We start from the raw sequence: 23,389 nt of genomic DNA on the forward strand, positions 1-23,389 counted from the left end.
GCGCAGCACCATACAAGAAATGTCGCTGGTTTTGCTTGGCCAGTGGCAAAGATCCAGCTAATAGAGACGTCACCGAGCAAATGAGTGGCCATTCCACCAAGAGCAGGCGAGGAGAGAGATTACAGTGTACCTACTGTCAAGGACGGAGAGACTCCACTCGCTGGAAGTCGCGTCGGCTGAGGGCAGACACTTGACGGGTCCTAAGTTGTCTCTCAACGACATGTTAACACAAAAACTATTAACACCAAGACAGCATTCAAGACGAAGCTGCAGAGAAATAACGTCCCATCTAGAGCGACGATGAACCAGCTCAAACCGCCCGGAAGGTTTTCTTGAAGCCACTTTGTGCATATGTAGCGCATAAGATGACGGACGGCGCCTACACAAGGCACTTCAATAACCAGTATGGCAGCGACCATGAACATCAGCTCCCCTTCCGTCGCAGAGATTTGCATATTTGCCTCAGGCAACCGGAACCTCTATCTTTATCTTTTACTGGCGCGCGCGGGAAATGCTTATCGGGTGTTCCAGTCTAATATCCCAGAAAACTAAAGCTCAAATTTTGCTTTTGGAACATGATTTTTGGAACATGTGGGGATGTTTTATAGTCCATAAACTAGCGTCTTCTGATGGCAGATTCCGGAATGGAATCCGGACAGATGACCATGTGATAAAATAAGGCCAGCTAGAAAAAATAGTCAACCATTCAAGCTCATTATTCATTCCGAACGAGAGTGGATAAGTGCACGAAGGCGCAAATACGTGCCTCCTCTAGTGGCAAGCTTGGATTGTACGCTCTAAAACATTCTGGCCAGACCGTATCTGCTGCGCTAATGTAAGGAAAAATGTAGACCACCGTGATGGCAAGATGGCAATACTCGGGTTCCTAACATACTCATTACATCGCCTCTTATATTAGCCCAATAAAGATCCGTTCCTCTAACGCTTTTAAACTTTTGTCCCCAGGTCGAAAGCGTACCAGTAGATGGGTACAAGCCTACTAGTAGGCTTGCATAGATTAGTTTTTATATGAAACTTTGTATTACCCTGCATATGGTTGTGCAAAAAAACCTCAAATTGAAGGCAAAGCTACATGTTCACTGAAGCACGGGCGTTGGGATCTTGGGCCACAAACACCAACAAATGACTGCAATGGGATATCCGAGCAACCAGCACAGTAGTGCTAGCACTTCTTGTGGCATCTACTACATTGTCGCTGCACACGTTTACCTGTCGTTCGTGCTTCAGCATATTGTGGGAGATCGCAGAACGCCTTCAGTGTGTGAGCCGTCTGATGAACACAATGCACACCAATGTCAGCGAAATACAGTAAATAGCGCTGGTACAATTAGTTACCTCTTCATTTCCATCGGATATGGTGTTAGATCGTAGCGACCGCTTCATTGTGTGCTCGTTGAAAACGAGCTGATGCGCGAGTTGTGACACAAAGTCGTTGAAATTCAACACTGTCTTATCAAAAAGCATTGTTTTCGATCAATTCATACCGATATGCATTGTAGGCGTCTATAACTGTCATCCCAAGAATCGTTGCAAACACTCTGTGCATCCACGTTTGTGTAATCCACTCGCGTTCTATTGCCAAGCATCCTTTGCGTAGGAGATCGTGGACATCAATCGTTGAGAACTTGCTGAAAAATAATTCAACCATCCGAGGACGCTTGACTCGTTTTTCATAACGTTGTGTCTCTAGTTTACCATTGCGAACAACTGTGCGATGTCTGGCACGAACACTATCTATTCCAGGTAGTGTTGTTCCCCGATTTGATATAAGCATTTTGTTTTATTTCGGTCGGCCCAACACAAAGCAAACATTGCCTTGCCAGAATCAGTAAAACTTGACATAGTTTTGAAGGAACCTCGTAGCGGCTTCGTACCAGCCCAATTTATAAAATGAAGTTTGGGACACTCTTTGCTCGCCGTCTTCACGATGCCCATAAAATACAAACCAAGCTTTTTCTCCAGCTGAACCATTGTTTTCACTGAGGCAAAGGCACTATCAGCCACCACAGTCCTTCCACTTCCTTTGTATTTTTCCACAAGGCGCAAAACTACTGCAGTTCCCTCACCAAATTCACTGAAATGTGCCTTCTGACGTTGACGAGCAGCATCTACTACAAGTTCAAGTCCTAGTAGCACTCCACTATCGCCGTCGGCGAGCGATTTCAGCTCAGTACTTCCCTTTGGGTTTTCGAGCAATTTTTGTTTTGTGAGGAAGCCCATCGTGCGTATACTTGGCTTCACGTCCCTTCCAGACACTCATACATTCGTTCATCACGAGCATATTCCCTGGAGAAACGTGATTTTTTCTTTGGTCGTTGAATTCGTTTATCAGTGGACGTATCGGTTTCCAGGGATCGTCGGTTTGACTACTGTCCGAGAATGCAAGTGCATACAAAATTGGTTCAAAACAATGACGACTTATTTGGAACCTAGATGCATAATTAGCTGCAGTATTGACGTAGCCCTCTTTCTCTTGTGTGTCCCAATAAACCCGTGTAGGGTCTCGGCGTGGTTCCAATGCCATTGTTAAACGAATTCCGATCAACCGAAAGAAGTCTCCTGGTCCGATAGAACGGAGTGAATTCGTCGATAAGTTGATGTTGGTCAGTCGAAGAGTTTCATGTAGAGTGCTCATGGGGTACATTAGGTAGAAATATTTTACTAGCGTCGGCTCTCCGAGCTGTAAGTACGGCGGCCACATAAAATTTGTTGCCCGAGACAAAAATTGACTTGCAGGATCTACCAAGATTGAATCGCATGGTTCCCATAATCTACCGTGAGCCACGACTGTATTGTCTTCTTCGGCTTCTGAGTGCCCCTCCAAGCCATCATCATCATTTTCCTCCTCATCTTCATCACTAGAAGAGGACTCACACGAAAAAACAGCTTGGATACCTGAGGTTTCGGACCGGAGAAGCTCCACAAAGAAGACTTCTTCGCCAGAACGTGTATGCTCCGCGTCGTTAGAGCTTTGTTCAATGCAAATTGAGCGAGCAGAAACAATATCTACAACTCCCGTAGCGCATTCAACCTCGTACCTGTACTGTCTGCTTGATTTCAACATCCGAAGGATGACACCAGTCATGCCTAAGTGACGCTTGCTTTTACCACATACCCGATTTCCTACCAGCAGTTTTGGCATCTTCCCTTGGTCAAATTGAGCTCAGTAAAAAAGCCGGGCTACTAGCTCTTTGGACTTGAGCGCTGTCCGTTTCGGTATAAGTGTCCGTTGCTTGGAGAGCTAAACTTTATTTTTGAAGTTGAGGCTACTGGTACGCTCGCCATCCTAACCACCCTACGGATGGGGACAAGAGATTAAAATGTGGCTTAAGCGACTCCAGCATCTGCATAGATGTACTGATCTCGTTGATCATGCCATCAGAACAACCATGTATGTAAAAAAAGAAATTTTTGGAAGACGAATTTGGTGAACTATCCCATCAATCTGCCGCCTCTGAATTAGCTCAAACAAAAACAAATAAAAATAAAATTACGATGCGTCTATCGTGCCACTTCATCAGGTGGGCATGAAAGCCAGCTAGGTTATAATCGTGAATAAGATTTGATTCCTTACAGAGGTTTATGACCGCCTTCTTCATTCGAAAACAAGGTTGGGAAGCAACTTTGCCTTAATGAACGAGTACTGTACTCGTTGATTGGATCAGTATGGTAATGTAAATCGGTCACGGATACACTGTCTGGCCTGCAGCAGGATTAACAGTTTCTATAAGTTTCTCGAATTCCGTCTGAGTACTGTTCGATCCTCAACGCGGCTCAAATGATTATTCAATGCTAATGGAACCATTTTCGGAATGTGTAGTCAAGTTAGCATTGGCATGACATCGGATGTGGACAACTTTTTTGCTGGGCGAATCTTGGGGTCGCTGTGATGGTGAGAGGACTCGTAATTTCTCTCTCTCGAGGGCCTTCGTTCCGTACATGTTTCAACAACTCAGCCTCTTCGCCCTCAGTAAGGCCGACCGTGGGAATGTCATCTCTCAGACATTCCAATACAGCTTAATTCTCATAAGAATGCGGACGTCACGATACAACGGGTTGTTTGCAATAAGCCAGACCAAGGCTCGCTGTATCAGCCCAGACCGAACTTCACTAACATTTCGCCGTGTGCACTCTTTGATTTCAGCAACACAACTCCAGACTTGCTTAGTGGTCGTGGTAACGATGGTGTCATAGCTCCAACATCATTCCAGTAATTGATAGCATTGTCACGAGTAAATTATTGTTATCTCTGTAAAGATTGACACAGGTCGTAAACGAAACACCGAGTCCGGTTAACCTCGTTTCCATCCAGTTCAGTTCCGCTAGTCCCACCGGAACGGGCACCACTTCCTCTACTAAACAAGTGTTTAAGCAGTGAAGAAGTATACGCCGTATACTATACGAGGAACCTTCAAAGTATCTCGCTCAAAGATGAATTCGGACAGGCAAGCTGCCCGCTTGAAGCGCCGTGCCGAGCGACTAGGTCCGCCGTCGCGTGCTCACAGCAGCTCTGTGGGTAGTAGACACAGCTACGCCGTGTCCAGCGACGCGTCCTCGTCACGCACACGCGGCTCCAGTGTCCCGACTGACAGCAGCGACAGCCTCCGCCGGCCTCCAGTCATGTCCACGTCTGCCACGGCCGTCGCCATGAGCGCGCGTCGCGGCTCAAGTGCCCGGAGCCCGCGAGATATCAATGTATTGGTGGATAAACTGTTGGCCAAAGTGCACGGCGCGCCGTCCGCCATCACCACACGCCGCACTGTCGTCCGGCTCCATGATGCCGTGTCTAATGCCCCACAGACGGATGCGGTGCGTGTCCCGCCTTAACATGATCCTGGAGAAACATAACTGATGAGCTCTATATGCAGTTCTCGATACTGGAAAAGATCAAGCGGAAGATTGCAGCGGATGCACCACAGTTCTACACCGACTCGCAGGAGACAGTCACGAGACTGAACGAGGTCTACTCGCGCTTCGTCAAGTTCAAAAATCTGGACAAGAAGACGTACGTTGCGGTCGATATTGGGTCTTCCTATCACATGCTGGCTGCTAATAGCCGTTTATGTTAATTCAGTGAGGCATTGCTGCTGCTGTACGGGCTGATGGACACTGCTCCGCCGCCAGTACATAGTGAAGAGATTCACAGTCGTCCGGGGTTTCCAGCTAGAAGTGTGAATAATTGTCCAGCGAGTTCGACGCCTGATAGTCTTGACAGCTCGGCGTCGGAGAAGAACGGAGAGCACCATCGGTCTCATTCGATGCCAGTGGTGTCACTGAATTTAGGAGCACAGAATGCGGCACCGATGGAGCAGTCCATGACGGACCTGGATTCATTGGAAGACTCGTTTAAGTTTGCGGTAGGTATCGCTCCAACGCACAAACCGAGCCGAGGAAAAGGCAGCAGCCCTCGTACATACCCAGGAGCGCTGGTTTCGGATGCCATGGGTGCGTCTAGAGCTACAGGACGCTCATCCTTTGATGTGCCGGAGGAGGTTCTTCTGCGCGATGTTTTGTACGCTTTGCAAGCCATCGAGTCGCGCTATTTGTACTTTGACGATGCTGCCGACCGCTTCCAAATTACAAGAAGCGTCGGCGTTCCAACACGTAAACGAGAGTTTGTACTGTCGGACAAATTGGGTTCTAATACTCACGCTGTTGTGTGTTCTGCCTTTGCCGACAGCCATGCGAGAGCTGATCCACATGTTGTGTGACCTTGGCTGGATCTTCAGGAAGATTTCGGAGTATATCAAGCAGCATCGTGAAGAGTTGGCGTTTGGTTTGGTTTGTATCGGTATTTATTTGTTTGAAATGTTGAAACGAGAGGCTTATTCGTTGTCGCTTGCGGTTTTAATACTTGTAGGTGGGGCAAAGCTTCTGTCATGTGCTTAACACCGAGCTGGCGGGCTATTTTCGCTTGATTGCTGTGCTGGCTGCTCAGATTGATGAGGATGCTGAAACAAGACAGCCACACGAACGAGGGGTTAGCAGCCTGACCTTGCGGACGTTAATCGTGTGGCTGCAGGATCCACTCGACAGAATGCGGTTAATGACTCGCCTTATTGACAGGTAGAACTGTGCGCGTGTGTGTCAAAGACGATGGAGTCATTGATATTTGATGCATTGCTACAGTGTTGAAGGACTTCGTGGCGGTGCACTTGCGTCCGGCATTCACTCGCATGTATTGCATGGCGATCCAGACGTATCGCAGTCCGTTCAGAGAGTGCTGAAGCAGATTGCTGCTCCAATCGTACGGATGATTAAGCGGTGGGTCTTTGAAGGCGAGCTGGAAGATGTGCATGTAAGTAAAGTATCGACTTGCTGGTTAGTATTGCATACGCACTGACGCGCGCTTTGATAGGGTGAATTCTTCGTGGTGGCAGATCCAACAGTGAGTGATGATCAGTTCTGGGCCAAGAAATACACGCTGAACTTGAAGATGCTGCCACCATTCATCTCGATGTATGCTAGCCTTTCCAGTTTTTTTTCCCTACGCTCACACTGACCTCACTTCTTCATTGTGTAGTGAACTCGCGAAGAAGATTCTGGTCATTGGAAAGAGCATCAATTTCATTCGCCAGTGCTGTGGAAATGCTGATGTAAGTGACAGTTTGTATGTCTAAACTATCTGCCACACATAGTTTCTTACCACTGCTGCTTCTTAATGTAGTGGGTTATGGATGCTGCTCAAGAGACTGCCGTGATTGGGATGGACACGGAAAACGAAGGAGCCTATTTCGCGGAGCTAAAGCGTCTTGAGACAGTGATTGCGAATGTGTCAAACTCTACCAACGAGTATCTAATCCGCACATTGACGCAGAAATACCGGCTACTGGATCATTGCCAAGCATTAAAGCGCTATTTGCTGCTAGGACAGGTACAAAGTGGTGTGATTACCCGATTCAATTATATGTGCTGTCATAAGGCTGATGTAGTATCCAACCGTATACATGTTTCTGTCTGCAGGGTGACTTTATTCAATACCTAATGGACCTTTTGGGACCGGAATTGTCCAAGCGTGGAGCACAAGTATACCGTCACACGCTTACAAACGTGCTTGAAACAGCACTAAATGCTTCCAACGCGAAGTTCGAGGTTTGTTGCTCTTACGTGCAAAGCTTCCTTCAAATTGCACTCGTGTTTACTCTGTATTTTAGTCCCCGGATATTCTAGGGCGTCTAGACGTCGAATTGCTGCAGGGATCATCCGGTACGTGAAGGGCCAATATGATGCAAAAGACGGCACAAATTCTAACGGATATGATTGTGGATATCCTTGCTTGTAACTGTGCTCGACAGCGGATACTGGTTGGGACATCTTCTGCTTGCACTACAATCTGCAAGCACCAGTGAATAGTGTCATTCCGGCGTCTTCGATGCTCCAGTACCAGCAAATCTTCGACTTTTTGTGGCGAATGAAGCGCGTTGAGCATTCGCTGTCTGCATCGTGGACAAAGGATATGAATCTTGGACATGAAGTTCAGGTACGCTCCACGACACATGTAAAATCACAAGCGTGTTCTAAGTTAAAAGCGTTGTGTACCAGGGATGTGTGCCGGGAATTAGACCAGTGCTACACAGGAGCCAACTTGTGCGATCCGAGATGATCCACTTTATAACGAATCTTCTCAATTACATGATGTTTGAGGTAATACGCTCGATTAGCAGCTTGACCTGACTCGGTTTCATAAACTTTACCTGTTTGTCTTTATTTCTAGGTTTTGGAGACGGCGTGGCATAAGTTGGTGAAAGATCTGAACGCTGCAAATGACTTAGACGGGCTCATCGAAAGCCACGCGGCGTACATTGCTTCCATCAAGAAAAATGTAAGGATAGATCAGTTTACCAATGATTATGGTAGCAACTAACGAGCGTGCACGTGATGCTTCATCGTGTAGGGCTTTATGATGAAGGACTCACGAGATCTTCTAAAACAGCTGAAGCTCATCTTTGCAACAATCATTCGATTTTGCAAGGCGCAGGAGAATTTATACACGACAGCGATGCACGAAAAACATGTGGAGGAGAGACACCAACAACTGATGCAGCAACAGGAGCTTGGTGTACGCTTACCGAATTGTTTCTGAGTATCTTTCTCGTTCTGACCAACGTGTTTTGTTGTGGTAATGCAGAGTTCGTGGGGAATACCAGAGGAAGACGAATACACGATGCGAACAGAGCGGGACACGTTTGGGAGCAACTCGAAGATCTTGCGGCAGATCGAAGAAATCTCAGAAGATTTCAGCACCCAGTTTCTTGAACTCCTCGAGATCGTCAAGAAGAACTCAATTCGGTAAGAAACAAATTGCTGGCTTTGTAGATGGGGGGTGTCGTGTTCTCACTTTAATGCTGTGTAGAGGATCCCAAAGCTTATCCTTCCTCATGTCTCGCTTCGATTTCAACGAGTTCTACCTCAAGAAGACTAATCCTCCCATGGACGCAGATGAATAAACAGGTGAGAGCCAACAATGGGGTTTTAGTGAATGCAACCCCGTTTTTTTTTCACAAAGGGCTTGCTCAATTTCCTTGAATAGTTTCGTGCAGGTACTCTCTACCTCGATTTAATCCAGAAGATCTCTTAAGAAATAGCAGAGGTCGTTGTCGGCGACATTTACTCCCTTGTTGATGGAAAACAGATCTTCCAGGCGTCGGACCGTCTCCAACGTGCACTCAATTATTATTGCGTCTCCAATTGCATCGTGCAGAACCCCCGTCGAGTCGCGCGCTTCGTCTTTCACGCTCGGCTCGGCTCCGCGGAAAAGTTGCTGAATCTTACTCAACGTCAAGTGGAAAGTTTGCTGGAAAGCGTTGCGATCAATGAGCAGTGAGTCTTCGTCCTCCATCTGCGTTCGCAGACTACTTAACGCCGCTTTCAAGTGTTGTACAGACCGCCGATCCAAGTTACAACGCTTGCTAAGCAGAGGGAAAGACGCAAACTTCTCCATCCTCACAATCGCAGCATCGTTACCTGCAGCGGGCGAGTCGTCAGCGATTGACACCTTAGTCGTTCCAATCGCGAAGTAGAGCGTAAGTTTGGTATTGTGCGTTGAGTCTCCAGAAACAGGCACGATAGCTGGAGCGAGATTCTGTCCCCAGAGAGCACACACGAGCCCTGCGCGGATTTCGGGGTCGGTGGTAGGAACGGCCGGCAAGTCTGTTAAGCAAGCCAGTCGAGCGTACGTTGAATGGTACTGCATCAAGAAGGAATGGAGAAGAGAACAAGTATCCTGAAGTTCTGCAGTGCAGACCGGAAGGATATGTTGCATTCGAAGCAAGCGCACGAAATAGTTGACGATGGCACCCACATCAGGAGCTTTCGTGTTCGGTGGGCCATCCTCACTTGCATTGGACTGCGCGTTGATGGAGGTACAAACAGAAGCTGGTAGCTTATCGACGGAGGTAACCGTGCCATTCTGCAGTTCAAGCGTGTCAAATAGCACGGACTCGTGCTTTTGTACTTCCAGCGCCAGTGTCAGATAATGAAACGCCGCTTGAACGTGAGCGTCCTCATCACCAGGAACCAGTTTCCGGCCGAACAGATCAACCAGCTCAATTAACGCGAACCGAGCCAACTGGCGATCATATCCTCCTTCGATTGACGCCTTGATGCAGCCTACAAAGGCCTCAACGGATTCTTCGAGTCGCTGCTTCAGCTTTTCATCGTCGAGTGTGATGGACGGAGCCATCGAGCTGGTGACTTCGATCTGTGTCGTGGTTGAGTGCAAGGATTTCGAAAGCAAGACTCCTTTCAACAACAGAAGGCGGGCTTTGGTTGGAGGCATACGCTGCGTGGTGTGATCAAGCGAACGGATACCAACTTCAACGCACCGTAGCGCCCTCTTTTGACGCTCATGCACGTTCTCGCTCTCCTTTAGAGGACACTCCAGTAACACCTGAGCCAACTCAGCGTGGAGTTTTACGAAATCTGGGATGGCAGAACGATACAAGTTGAGCCTCTTGTCAACTTCCAGAGGTGACGAGTGATCCGAGCTAACGCCTAGCCAGCCATCATGTTCCAACAAGGCATCCAGCACTTGTTGTGCTTCACTCAAGCGTTCATCGACTGCTTTCAATATCGCTGGAAAGGACGAGAGAAGCGCTTTCGAACGGAGCAACGAGCTAAAATTTTGTAATGTGCGAACGTAGGTGAGCGAAGTTGCTGTGTGCGTTGCAAGAGCATCTTCTCTCAAGGCGAAGAGCTCCTGTTCAGCCTTTTCACGTTCTCCAAGAAACACCATAGCTTGCAATCGCTGCATCTCTAGCTGCTGGCGAAAGTGCTCTTCACCGGTGACTCTTGTCTCCTCAATTGCCATTTGAGTGGTCTCGAGTGCAGTGCGATAGTGGGTCTGTGCAAGGCAACAAGCAACAATTTGTGACCGGCACTTGGCGAGGTATGTACCTCGAGAATAGAGCAGCGAGAACTTCAGCTTCTGCAGCGCCAAGCGTAGCGGTCGTTCGGATCCAAGAGGAATGGCATCGTACTCTCCAATCGCGTCCATGCTGCTTATCTTCGATGCGTTCCAATCGCCTTCAAAGAATGCCAGATAACTCAACTGCAAGTGGACATCGGCTCGAATTCGACGAAGCTGGAGATCCTCCCACGAGATTGACTCTATCGTTTGACTAGAAGCAGCTCCTTCAGCATTTCTGGAGGTTTGGGTGGACGTTATGTCTCTTGGTTTAACGGAGGACAACAGTGTTTGTGCCATTTTCTTGGCTACAGGGCGAAGAATTACCGTATCACGGTCATATCTGCTTTCATGGCGTGCCATTGCGACTGCAAGGTGCAGTATCACGGCCAAGATATGCACCACAAGCGTCTCGTGGTAGCGTTTGTTGAGACCGGCTTGGATTTGCTCTACGTTGAGCGAGATCAGCCAGTTTATTGCGGCTCGATTGATCTCATCCAGGAGTGATTTATTGTCGTGAAACACCACAGCCTCCACGTCGGGAGCCCCGGTACTATCGCGAGGCGTTGTTCCACCTCGTAACAAGTTCATCAGCACTTGAAATGCCTCCTGGAAGCGCCCGCATTGAACAAGTGCTTCGACTCGCAGTCGTTGAGCATTTGCGACGTGGTTGGCATCTTTGAGACAGCTCTCCGCGACGTATTCGTAGCCTGCAATCACAGGCATAGCAGTGGAGGCGTACTGGTCGTATTGAAGTAGAACTTCTGGAACTAACATGAGCATGATGCCAAGAGAGAACGGAGAGATACGATCGGGATCGTTCAACAACTCGCGTCCTGGCCACAGCTGTCCAAGCATCCGATACGAGCCGTACAAGAAACATTTCGTCGGGTGTGGCAGCGAACAACCATAGAATCGAGTGAAGATGGCTGCTGCCATCAAGGCGTAGTCGATGGCCTTCTGCAAGTTGACACCAGATGAGTGCATGACCAGCTTCGATAGCACGTTGCAGCACTGCATACACACCCACAATTCGTCACCAGCGATAGTGTCCTTGGTGCTATTCTCAAGAAAATGATCTGCATCTGGAACGAGAACTTCTCGCCACGATGAGCAAACGTTGAGTGTGTTGAAGGCGTTATCCAGTGATTCGAGCCAGCTCTTGATAGCAGCTTTCAAGTCTCCAGATGCGAGGTGGAAGTCCCCAACTTCATGGAGAGCTTGACACACGATTCGCTTTTGACGCTTTTGTCGTGCCAACACCACACACCGATTGAAAGACGAGATGATTTGGCGTCGAAGAGCAGAAAGCTCCTCCTGTGAACCATCGAGCTGATCGTGTCGACGATACTTTTCAACGAGTTCGTGGCATGTTTTGAGTGCCTGGTGGCTCTTGTTGATCGCTTTGGAGAGTCCGTCATAGATTTCAGAGAGACTGACTAGCGTTTTACGCTCAAGATTTCTTTCGGTGGTGAGTTTCTGAATTCGCTGCTCCATTTCTTGCTTTTTGGCACGGAACGTCATCTGCTCGGGCGACAACACTTCTTCCACCACTAGTCTGGACTTTTTCTTCTTCTTTTTGGCTTCTTGTTCCTGGAACGCTGTGATGAAGGCTTTCAATTCTTCCTCTACTGCTGTTAAGAGTGCTTCCTGATGATCCAAGATTTGTTGCTGAGCGTATAGCAAGATAGGGAAATTCTGTTCTGAGAACCGACTGCCTTCAGTGCTGCACAAGGAATGGTATCTGCTTCCTTTCTGTACGACACTCTTCCAGTCTTGAAACGAGCAAAATGCTCTCAATGAGTACGCCATGAGCCTCGCCAACCAGGTGTGATCAACGTTCAATGCGTTGGCCGCGGCGTACGCCACTGTCGAAAAGACTGTCGAAGTGGGTAACGCTGTGGCAGGTGTCGCATTCATCGTCGAGTCCATCATGTCTAGAAGTGCGTCAATGCACGTTGAAAGGTGAGTGAGTCTAGTTAGCGACGCACTTATTCGAGTTGGAGGCACCCAAGCGAGCCAGATTGCGTTCCAAAGCTGTTGAGCTACGGCTTGTAGACCTTGCCAACAGTGTGCCAGTTGAAAAAGCTTGCAACATCCAGCCGATTTTTCAAGAAGTTCGCCAAATAGTTGATCCAGTTGGGCCACTTGTGATGCGTCTGCGTTGGTGGTTTCGAGTTCAACTTCCGTCGGAGAATCATCTGACACTGACGGAGCTTCCGAGTCCTGATTTTTCTTGGTGTGGCCAGCATCATTTTCGTTGTGGTGACCACCATGGAGCAATTCGTACGTGCAGTTTTCGGTGTCTGGTCCTTTTGTTGTGTCCACTTCGTTAATGGTATCGCTGAGCGTTGCAATCTTCCGGTACTGCTGGCATACAAGGAGAGCGTTAAGTGAAGGAACACACACGAATACCACATACAGATGACCGTACCAACAATACGGATTGAATGAAGAACAGCTCACCACACCACCGATACAGGTAATCATCATCAGCTCCAGTCTTTGGGATCGTACTTTCAGGTGGAATAGCTTCGCTGGTTGTTGCCTCCTGATCTTCTCGACTGCTTAATGGGTTTTCTTCGACAGGAGGATCCTCTTTTAGCGCTGGTAGAAGTGAATCGCCTCCAAGTGAGCTGAGCGTGTCTCGGAATTGGCTGCTGATCGCTCCGTTGACTTTCAGAGATAACAGAAACTTGTCGATGTGAGCGATTCCATGTCCTCCAGCTCCAAGAATGGCCCCACAGATCTTGCTGGCGAACTCGATTGCTCGACGATCGGAAGCACTCAGCTGTTCAAGCGTGATGAAGACCTTAGAAAGATCATTTCCAGTAGCTTGGAGGATGTCGTTCAAATTCTGTTTCCCAGCTTCCGCTTTGTCATTTTCGCCTGTTCGTGGAGTGGCTTGAGGCATATTATTCTGGCTTTTATCCTTTGAGATGGCTGCTGCTGTCTTTGCCCCGGCACCTCGAGGAGATACCATAGCAGTCGCTGGCATTTCTGATGGTGGCATACCAGCTGCACTTGTAGCGAGTTTAAAGAGCGCCACAACTTCCTGCAAGCTGTCGTCTTCTTCATTCTGCGTGCTATCGGACGGAGTTTGCTCTGGTTCATGGTGACTATGTCTTGCTAGTACCAAGGGAAGTGTTACTCGAGAGATGTCGCCGTGTGCTTCTTGTGTGATTCGGAACAGTTCGAAACCGATACGTGCACAGATACTTCGCGTATCGACGTCCCACCTGTCATGAGGAATCACATGAAGTGCTTGGTAGTACGTCACAAGAGCAGCGAACGTAAGACCGTCGCAGCTGCCTTTCAAGTGCAGCAAGGGCAGCAGCAACCGATACCCTTTGAAGCACAAAACTCGAACTGCTTCCTGATTGTCCGTCGCACAGGCGATCTCAATGCCCATGGAAATCTTACGGTTGTCCTCAAGAGCTTTTGTTTGTGTAGCTGTGAGTGACTGAGCATCTAAGTCAGAAGAAGTGATAAGCTTCCCATCTTGATCTAGATCTCCAGGTTCGTCGTGACACAAGATGAGTAGCGCTTGAATGCAGAGATTAAGAACTGGTATGGGGAGCTGGGCCACTGCATCACGCTTCAGAGCTTGTCTGTAGAATGGATTCGCCATCCACGCCGGACGACCAGCACGCACTGAAGCGACGGCGTTGTACAGGTACTTCGCAGCCTGGTTAGCACCCCCAGTGAGTTGAGCGTCATAGCAGGCTTTGGCAAGATATCCATAGCACATTGCCAAAGGCAGTGGATTGAGCGCCACAACTGGTTCCGAAGTTTCGCCGATAGACTGGATGACTTCGTGCTTACTGTCGAAGGCAGCAACAGCGAAGACGTAGCTCGCGTTAGGCAGCAATCCGGATATGGTCGCGTTCAAGTGTGGCGGGTAAAGAGGAGTAGCAGTTCCTGCTAGTTGATTACTATTGAGCGAGACAGCAGTTCCTGCCCCAACGGGTTTCGCGAATACCATGTAGTATTGCACGCGCTTCTTTCGCAGTGTTGGTATTGAAGGCTGATACTCTACAACTCGGACAGTGATAGCGGAGCTCGAGCGAGAGATCACAATTGGAGCGGCTGGAACTGAAGACTCGGTCGAAGACGAAGTTGAGATCAAGTGGCGTCGTAGGTTCTCCTCTTGTCTCTCCATTTGTTGCAGTAGTTGAAGGCACTCATCTGCGAGTGCACGTCTCTCTTTGGTTGACTTGTTTGGGTGAGCAAGGCGCTGGATATTGAGAAGCGCTTTTGTGTAACCGTTTTGATGGCACTCCTCGACAAGCTTGGCCTCAGTTGTAAGCAACACAGTGCTCGTTTGGAAAGAAGTTCCTGGCGTAATGGTTGAAGCTTTGGTATTGGTTAGAGGTAACGTCTCGATCATTGTGGCGTCTTGGAGTTCCAAACGATACAACGAAAGCAGCAAGTCGACTTGGATGCAGCACAGATCTTGATTCAGACCACCGAGCTGTGACCCTGTGCCTGGTACACCAACGAGATCTCGTGCGTTGGTTGCTTCAATGGAGTCATCAGTCAAGCTCAAATCTCCAGTGGCACAGGAAAACGAGGCGTTGGAAAGTGGCGTGGTCGATTCAATGCTGACAACGGAGTGGAAGTGTGAAGAGAAGTTCACTAGCTCACTTCTTCTCGAGTCGATTCGATCAAGACATTGTCGCACAACTTGGCTGCCTGTGCGTGCTTTTCCCCGTATTGACAGCAACGTAGCCAAGCGTAAACAAATCTCCGCGTGAAGTAAAAGGTCTTCAAATTTCACGGCAGTGAGCGTGAAGTGAATCGTCAGCAGCAGTTCACACGTAAGACGTACCAGAGGCTTTGAGAATTGGGAAGGTTTGGAGATATCCAGCTCTTGTAGCATTGGTATCCCGAACTCACGCCACATTTGTAGTGCCACGGACGTCAGTAAGTCTTGGTTGGTTCGAGCTAGAGCGCTATCACCGTGAAATACGCAGGCCTGCATCGCCTTCGATAGCCGAGTCAGAAACTTTAGTGCGGGGATTGTACCACCAGACATTGGCAAATACATCCGTGGATTCGAGTTCGACTGCAAGCGTTCCTCTTTTGATAGAGCTTCCCACGTTAACCAAGACTGCTGAACCTCATGAAGCGCCTCGTACAGCTCCAGCAAGCACTTCACCATCGCTGTATCCGTCACAGTTAAACCATCCGACATGGCCTGCAGTCGTGCATGAGCGCTTCTTGTGAGCAAAATCATCTGTTCATCGGGTTTTGCCAGTTGAAAGCAGTGCCGAATAGCGATCAGGTGGAAGGATACCGGAAAAATGGCAGGATCTAGTGTCGAGGATGTTTGTTCATCCTCGACGAGTGACTTCAGCATGGGAGACACAATTATCATGACGAAATCAAAGAGCCCCAACAGTGACTCATTCATCGGTGAATCTGTCGGTATCAACGCAAACAAAGCTTGCCCACCTTGCTTCAGTTTAGCTTCACGTGACAACGTCTCCATCGCATCAACCGTTGCTCGGATTTGGTCTCTCACAGCAGGAAAAGCAGCCTCAATCGAAATTTTAGTGAGTGGCTGATGCGCTTCAGCGGCTTTCACTCTCGACGCTAACATCGCTGTTGTGGTCTCTGCTTGAAGCAGAATCCGCTGGACTTCAGGCGGCAAGGGCATATCCAGCTCTTCCTCTTTACGCAGCCGCTGGACTAATTGCTGGAGATACGCAGCACACGCCACTGCAGACTTCGCGTGTTGATCAGCTTTCGTTTGTTCTTTCAGGGTCAAATCCTCGTAGCACTCGCAGATCGCTGAGCCAAGTTGCAGTCGCCATATAATATACTTGGTCGTACACAACGTCACTGTCGATTCCATCGCAAGCAGACTCCACTTTAAATAATTGACGACTTCTTTCGAGAATCCCAAGGCTTGTAATGGCTTCGCAATGGAGTAAATGAGCACCGAGCCGTTAAGTGTTAACCATGAGAACTGGCCAGCGTACTGACGCTCCATAGCCACAGAGATTTCCATCCCAAGACGCAGCAATGTCAACGCTTCGATCATTTTCTCCAGCTTTCCTGGATTCCTCACGAATACGTCCGAACTCTTTTGAGCGTGGAAACAGCACATAGCTATTCCAAAGAGTGCTCTAACGTAGGCTTGACCCTCTAGACGACTCCGCTTGCGTGGTGGCGAATCTTTAGAGGCCAGGGTACGTTCTAAAACATTCTGTGGAGTATCTCGGTTGGTCTCCTCGTCTAGAACTAGTACTTTTTGGTAGAAAAAAGTTGAGGCAGCACGGAATTCCTGAGCTTGGTAGAACTTGTCACCAAATACTAGAAACAACTCGGTCTTCTTCTGTGTGTTGATCTGACCGGGTGTAGATCGCATCAGTCGATCTACTAACGGTACTAGTTTTTGAGTTATATCACCGTAAAACGCCACTTCTTGGCGTGCACTGACCACGTCGTCTTTGGCGCCTCCGAAGCTCTCGGCAGTTAGTTCCTTGCATTGCTTCTCGCGAGTTAGTTGCAGAACTGCTGTGAACTCACGCGTGACCTGATCCACTACCACATCCGCTCCATCTTCGGACTCCAAGGCTTTAGAAGAATCCAAATCAATCCGGATCCGTGTACCAACCTTTTTCGCCATTGAACAACGCCGCTCTAGTGGTTTATCTTGAAACTAACGATGTTCTAACGAGGGTCGTGTGGATCTTGGCAAGGGTCGGTGCATTGGAATTTTTAAATCACCGATGAATTTGTCCAAGCCCACTGCATTGGCGGCTTTTGCAGCAAAACAACAACTTCTCGATGATCTCGGTATTCCTGATGGAGGTAAACCGGGTAAGGCGGTAACACAATTGAAGGCGTTTGATGGGGCGAGCGATGTCGGCGCAAACCACAAACAACTCAAACAATTAAATCCTCTTGGAGGTGGCGTGTTGACAGCCCCGGTGAAGCCACTCAAAGCTTTGAATGCGTTACACATGAGCGATGGTGATCGAGGATCTCCATCCCGTAAGTTGGTAGAGATGTCAACGGCCTTGACCCCAATGCCTCCGTTAAAGTCAACAGAGGTAGACAAGGCGAGGAGCGATGGTGTCGATACTCATAACGTGCCTATTACTGCTTCATCACCTCGACTCGCTAAAACAGGTTTAAAGACTCTTGCTACGACAGATAATGATGGAAATGGTAAATCCCTTGTAAGTGATTCAGAGAAGACGACGAAGAAGGTTGCTGATTACGTCGCTGCGAGTGACGCCAACACTGCTCCAACTCAAGACGAAACAACTCAAAAGGAACGCGAAGTGATCAGCACTAAACTTGAAGACAGTGACGACGACAATTTTGATTTTGACGATAGCGATGATGCGAAGGAAAACGCAAAATATTCGGAGGAAAAGGCAAGTTCACCACCATCGGCGACTGAACTGCGCCCAACGTCCGTTGATGTTGAGGAGCTGTACGACTGTCCACCAGAGGCTGCTGATGAAGCCTCACACAGTCAGCAACGAAGGTAGGATCCAAGAACATCTCCCCGTTCTGGACTGACATCTCGTATTGCACTGTTCATAGAGAACCAAAGATGTTTCTGCCTCGGGCGAGTGACATCGAATTATTTCAGTTGGTTCTTACGGAGGACACTGATCAATTAGAGCGATGTCTACAGAAAATATCCCCTCAAGAGATACTTGAAATCGTGGATGCGAATGAGCGCACCCTGTATCACTACGCTGCTCTCTCAAAAGACAAACTAGTGCAGGATTTAATTTTCCAGCACGTGAATTCCTGTCATGACGCACAATTTGAGATGGAGGTGCAGGCTCTGATGAGAAAGAAAGCTCAGATGAATGCGTACGTCTGCAAATATTGAGGTAGGTTTGGGAATACGTAGAATTATCCTAACATACTGTTGTTGTTTTCTTGTAAAATGGCCAGCTGGATGCAAGACACTGAAGTACATGGAAAAGATTGGATACCACCTCGAGTGAAAGAGCTACAACGTGAGACGACGAAGCAAAAGTGTGCCGACTGGGCAAGAATTTGTGCCAGAGTGGACGAGAATGGCCGCTCATTATTTCATTACGTACGTTCTTATACGTGGTCCCTCTTAGTAGACTCAGCCTAACGCTTTTTCCATCACCAGATTTCCACAACGACATCTTTGATTCCTATTGACGATAACTATGAGCTTTGTAGTGTCCTTCGCGCCCAGCCCAATATACTCTCTGCTAAAGGTACCCCAACTGCGTATCACCTCAGAAGCTAGAGTCTTGTTGCTGAATGGTCTTTGCTCATTGCTGGTTAGATAAATTCAAAAAGCTGGCTCTTCATTATGCCGTTGAGACTGGAAATCTAAAGCTAGTCAAGTGGTTCTTTCAAATGATCATGAAATTGAACCAAGCGGACGTGGACCTGCTGCTCTCGTTCAATATGTCACGAGTCATGGAGAACGTCCTTATGCGCCAGCTTGAAGCAATCGACTATCGTAAATATTATCTCACGACTTCGAAGCATAGTGGGGGTGAAGAAGTCGGTACATGTGATCCTGGAGTCAGTACCTTTGTGCTAGCTAAACTACAGAGGAAAGCAGAACACGGTGCTGGACGTCTGCACCAGCTACCAATTCACCGCGCAGCAATGTTCGGAAACATCCGCGCTGTGGAACTTCTTCTAGAGGAAGAAACAGACCCTAATGCCAGAGATGCAAACAAATGGACCCCTCTGCATGTAAGTACTGAGGTAGGGATGTAAGGGATAGCTCGACTAACGTGACTTTGGTAGTATTGTGCGGACGAGGCAACTGCCAGGCATCTGGCCATTGCCCAACTACTCGTAGAATTGCCGAAACCTGTTGATATTAATGCAAAGTCACTGAAAGGAAGATCGCCACTTCACATCGCCGTTCGATCAAGAAAACACAAAATACGAAACAACAATGGGGCAGAGATGTGTGAATCCCACAATCGACTTTTGTTCGTGACTTATCTTCACGAATACAAGGCGGATTTGGATCTCAAAGACAACCACGGAGCCACGCCGTTACTTCTGGCTTGTTGTGGCGATGACGTTGATGTAACGAGATTTCTTTTACGTGCTGGATGTGATCCGACTGCAACGGGGGACAACAAGTGGAACCCGCTGCATTTTGCAGGTATCTTTAAACTATCAGCATATGGTGTAGTGTGGAATATTCACTTGGGTTTGGCTAGCAATTCACGGAAATCCGAGTATGGTGCTGTTCCTGCTGTCGTGGGATGCTGACTCGAGACTATGGATCGATTCACCCGGTATCCAGGGAAGGAAGCCCGTTGATATTTCAAAAACTGATAATATCCGGCAAATGCTAACTGTGAGAGCTGCTTACTTGGTGTGTGAGTGTCTCGAGCTAATGCGTCTTTATGTCGTAATAGAACCTTTGGATGGAATGCTACAACGGGAATGTTAATAACGTCAGACGGCTGCTGTTAGCTCGCTCGAAAACCTCACGATCGTCAAAGGAAACTGGAGTAGTATCTGTGACAGATAAAACAGCCCAAGCAGAGAGGACACCACTTCATCTGGCAGTATGAACGCTAGGCTTCTCACTTTTTGATAAAACTAACTAATTCTTTGATCCTTTTTCATGTAGGTTTTGGGATACATGAACACTTTGGAGCCACCGCACGATGAGCGTCCTAAACACGCAAAATCATCCGAACTGAAGAGATCAGCGCCCGGTCGATATTTGCAGACCGCAGTCCTCTTGCTTCAAGCCGGAGCTGACTTGTGTGCTGCAGATAAGTGGGGAATCACCCCACTCATGCTTGCAGCTGGCATCAAGGACGCTATCTTCATGGAAACGCTTCTTGATCGTTGGTCAAAGGACAGCAACTTGCTAGTCACCGATGCGGACGGAAACGCTGCTTTGCACCACAGTTATGCGTTCTGTCAGGTAAGACGAAGTATTCACCATTGTCCAGTCTTTTGAAGTTGACTTTGTCTTAACGCAGGCCCAAATCTCAACAATGCTGGAAGATCTGATGGACGACTCAGTAAGTAACGTGAGCAACATCGAAGACACCGTAAAGATTAACTTACTGCACGACCTCTTTATCTGAATAGGACATTGAGAACAAACTCGGCAAGTCACCATTCGAGATGACCGGATATCGCGATAAAATCTACCCAAAAGGGTACCTTGATTTCCAACGACAGCAGCAAGATCTACGAAACCGAAGGTGCAAGTGAAGAGCTTAACAAATATTGATACACAGCATTTTGCATCATAGATTATTGTCTAATCTCCTCATACTTTAACCTGGAGACCTTGTGCAGTTAGAATCCTTCGAACGTGTCACTGCCCGTGAACGGACGAATCTTGGTATCCTCCGGGTATGCGTCAAAGTTGCCAGCATCGAACGCGTCCTTGATCGCGGGTATGTACGGAGACTTGATGGTTTTCTTGACCATCGCAGCCCAGTCGAACTTGGCGTTCGTGAAGAACGGGTGGTTCACCACGTCCTGCATACCTCCAGCCAGAGAACCGATACGCAGCGCCGGGTTCGTCTCTAGCAGCTTCATGACCAGATCCTTGGCATCCGGGTCGAACTTGGGAGGAAATCTGACCATAGCGCGACCTTGGAGAATCTTCTCGAAGATTTTGTTCTGGTCATTGTGCTGGAACGGGGTGCGACCAGCAATGAGCTCATATAGTAGACAACCAAGTGCCCAGTGATCCACTGCCTTACCGTGACCTTTGTTCAATACCAGCTCCGGTGCGAGATACTCTGGGGTACCGCACAACGTGAAGGAGCGTTCGTACAACGCTCCGTTGCGGTAGTACGGTACGTGTTTGGCAAAGCCAAAGTCGACCATCTTGAGGTAACCGGCACTGTCGATAACCAGATTCTCGGGTTTCAAGTCGCGGTAGGCGACCGTCATCTTCTGGAGGTATCGCAGTGCCTCGACCACGTTGGCAGTGTAGAACCTTGCAGCCGAGACGTCAAACGCGCCGCAGACTCCCTTAGCGACCTTGAAGGCCTTCTCGTAGAGGAGACTCCAAAGTTCTCCGCCCTGTACGAGCTCGAACAGCATGTAGAGCTGGTTGGCATCCTGGTAGGTTTCGTGCAGCTTGAGGATGAACGGGTGATCGCACTCGGCCAGGATACCCTTCTCGTACATGACGTTTTTCTGCTGGTGCGTCTCGACAATCTGGGCCTTGGACATGCACTTGAGAGCGAACGCCTGGTTGGTAGGACGGTGGCGCACAATGATAACACGGCCGAAGGTGCCCGTACCAATGGTGCGGATCTTGTCCAGGTCCTTGTAGAGGATCTTCTTGGCCGAAGGTGCGGCCGGAGTTGCCGTGCCCGTACGAACGTCCGTCCTTCCGCCTAGAACGGACTGCTGGACAAGCTGTTGGCGCTGAATTTCACGCTGCATGATGTGGTCAAGTTTGCCCAGAAGCTGTTCGAAAGCTGCACGCTGGAGGGTGAGGCATTCCACACGACCGATAGCAACGCAGTCGGCGGCACGCGGTTCGTTAGCGAGAAGAGCACGCTCACCGAAGAATTCGCCCGAACGGAGCTGCATGATCTCGAACCCGGACTTGCGGACGCTCACCTTACCGTCCGAGATCATGTAGAACGTATCAGCAGCATCGCCTTCCTTGATAATAGTGCTCTTGTCTTCGAAAGCCACCACGTTGAGTGCATGGGCGAGGATGTCGAGTTCATCGTCTGTAAGGGACGATAACAGTGGTACGCTACGCAGGACACGAATGCGCATCTGACGGTCGATCAGAGATCGCAGCGGACCGAGCAGCTTGGTGAATTCCGCCCGGTCCATGACGTAGCAGTCCACAGCGCCCACTGCAATGCAGTTCGCTTGGCGCGGCTCATTCAGCACGAGAGCCATCTCACCAAAGTAGCTGCCACGTTGAAGTGTCATGAGTTCCTTTTCGGCTTCTTCGCTTCCACCCGTACGGGACGTACAGCGTACGGTACCCTCGACGATGATGTAAAACGTGTTGCCATCCTCACCCTGACGAATAATGTAGTCACCGTCGTTAAAGCGCTGCAACTTGAGTGCCGCCGCCACCTTTTGCAGTTGGTTGTTGCTCAGACGTTGCAGTAACTCAACGTTCTTGAGGAAGTTGACTCGAGCGAGCTGCGTGGCCGAAGCCGTGGTGGCCATGATCTTGCGGAACGTCGTACGCTCCACCGTCCAGAGAATGCATCCCGTGGTGGCACGAATTGTAGCCGCTCGAGGACAATTGTAGAGCAACGCGAGCTCACCGAACGCATCGCCGTTCGTGTAGGTGCCCACTAGTTTGCCGTCGACCACGATGTCACAATTGCCGCTCTCCAGTACGTAGAAGCACTTGCCCGACGTACCCTGTGAGATGACCGGTTCCCCGGCCTGAATGGTGACCATGGCCATGACGTCGATCATCTCGTCGATTTCACCTTGGTCCAGCGAGCTGAAGAGGTAGTGTGCTTTGAGAGCTTTGGTGATCATGGCACGGGTCTGGTTGTTTTTGGGAACGCGGACGTGCTGTGCGCTGTCCAGGTCACCCGGTTCTACGGCTTCTTCCTTGATCGGAGCACGCCGCACACCCTTGTGCTCATTCAAGTCGAGGACATTCAAAGCCGGAGGAGCCAACTGCACCGTCGTGGTGGAGGCAGCAGCACTAGAGTTGGCACTCGGCTTGATGCTCGGAGGTGCCGGCGGAAGGATCAAATCCTTCATACGCTTCGAGAAGTCCATTGCTTAACTCGATGATGAGGCTGACTTGCTTGGAGGCGAAAGCGGAAGTGAATGCAGCTGCAGCCATGGTGAAGGTAGACAATAGGGAAGCATGGTCTCGGACAAGAAACTTGCTAAGAATATCAAGGTATGATGCACACTCTAACAGGAATAGCTGGTCTAAAGTGGGGTCGTTGAGGGTTTGAAGATACTGAAGATAACTTGTGGGTCGTTTCGAGATCG

The 23,389-nt window shown here is 49.0% G+C and overlaps 4 protein-coding genes across 13 annotated transcripts; 2 read left to right on the top strand and 2 right to left on the bottom strand.

Moving 5' to 3' along the window:
* Positions 1–4,363: 4,363 nt before the first annotated feature.
* PPTG_02263 (hypothetical protein) lies at positions 4,364–16,830 on the top strand. 10 transcript variants are annotated; one of them, XM_008893312.1, is made up of 20 exons: positions 4,442–4,830; positions 4,890–5,026; positions 5,096–5,625; positions 5,702–5,802; positions 5,882–6,087; positions 6,151–6,319; positions 6,380–6,480; positions 6,545–6,617; positions 6,689–6,895; positions 6,985–7,113; positions 7,176–7,227; positions 7,317–7,501; positions 7,564–7,665; positions 7,736–7,843; positions 7,916–8,080; positions 8,150–8,310; positions 8,375–8,472; positions 8,552–8,561; positions 8,654–8,841; positions 8,895–14,743. In XM_008893312.1, the coding sequence occupies exons 1-17, from the start codon at positions 4,453–4,455 to the stop codon at positions 8,466–8,468; spliced, it is 2,898 nt and encodes a 965-aa protein (XP_008891560.1). In that variant the 5' UTR covers positions 4,442–4,452; the 3' UTR covers positions 8,469–8,472; positions 8,552–8,561; positions 8,654–8,841; positions 8,895–14,743. The 10 variants fall into 10 exon arrangements, with proteins under 10 accessions (XP_008891559.1, XP_008891565.1, XP_008891564.1 ...); XM_008893311.1 differs by adding an exon at positions 16,059–16,775 and having other exon boundaries at positions 4,364–4,830; positions 8,552–15,984; XM_008893319.1 differs by having other exon boundaries at positions 8,552–8,841.
* On the bottom strand, positions 8,579–17,063 carry PPTG_02264 (hypothetical protein; the record flags this gene model as incomplete). Its single annotated transcript, XM_008893320.1, has 2 exons — positions 8,579–12,793; positions 12,861–17,063. The coding sequence occupies 2 exons, from the start codon at positions 17,061–17,063 to the stop codon at positions 8,579–8,581; spliced, it is 8,418 nt and encodes a 2,805-aa protein (XP_008891568.1).
* A 103-nt stretch (positions 17,064–17,166) lies between these two features.
* On the top strand, positions 17,167–20,674 carry PPTG_02265 (hypothetical protein; the record flags this gene model as incomplete). Its single annotated transcript, XM_008893321.1, has 11 exons — positions 17,167–17,933; positions 17,993–18,271; positions 18,356–18,503; positions 18,564–18,654; positions 18,726–19,147; positions 19,202–19,571; positions 19,630–19,769; positions 19,831–19,983; positions 20,049–20,351; positions 20,410–20,451; positions 20,522–20,674. 11 exons carry the CDS (start codon positions 17,167–17,169, stop codon positions 20,645–20,647), a joined length of 2,841 nt encoding a protein of 946 aa, XP_008891569.1. The 3' UTR covers positions 20,648–20,674.
* On the bottom strand, positions 20,670–23,346 carry PPTG_02266 (AGC protein kinase). The gene has a single exon (XM_008893322.1). The coding sequence runs from the start codon at positions 23,165–23,167 to the stop codon at positions 20,735–20,737; it is 2,433 nt and encodes an 810-aa protein (XP_008891570.1). The 5' UTR covers positions 23,168–23,346; the 3' UTR covers positions 20,670–20,734.
* Between the last annotated feature and the right edge of the window lie 43 nt (positions 23,347–23,389).

The sequence above is a fragment of the Phytophthora parasitica genome (assembly GCF_000247585.1).
Source record: "Phytophthora parasitica INRA-310 unplaced genomic scaffold supercont2.2, whole genome shotgun sequence".
Lineage (NCBI taxonomy): Eukaryota > Oomycota > Peronosporomycetes > Peronosporales > Peronosporaceae > Phytophthora > Phytophthora nicotianae.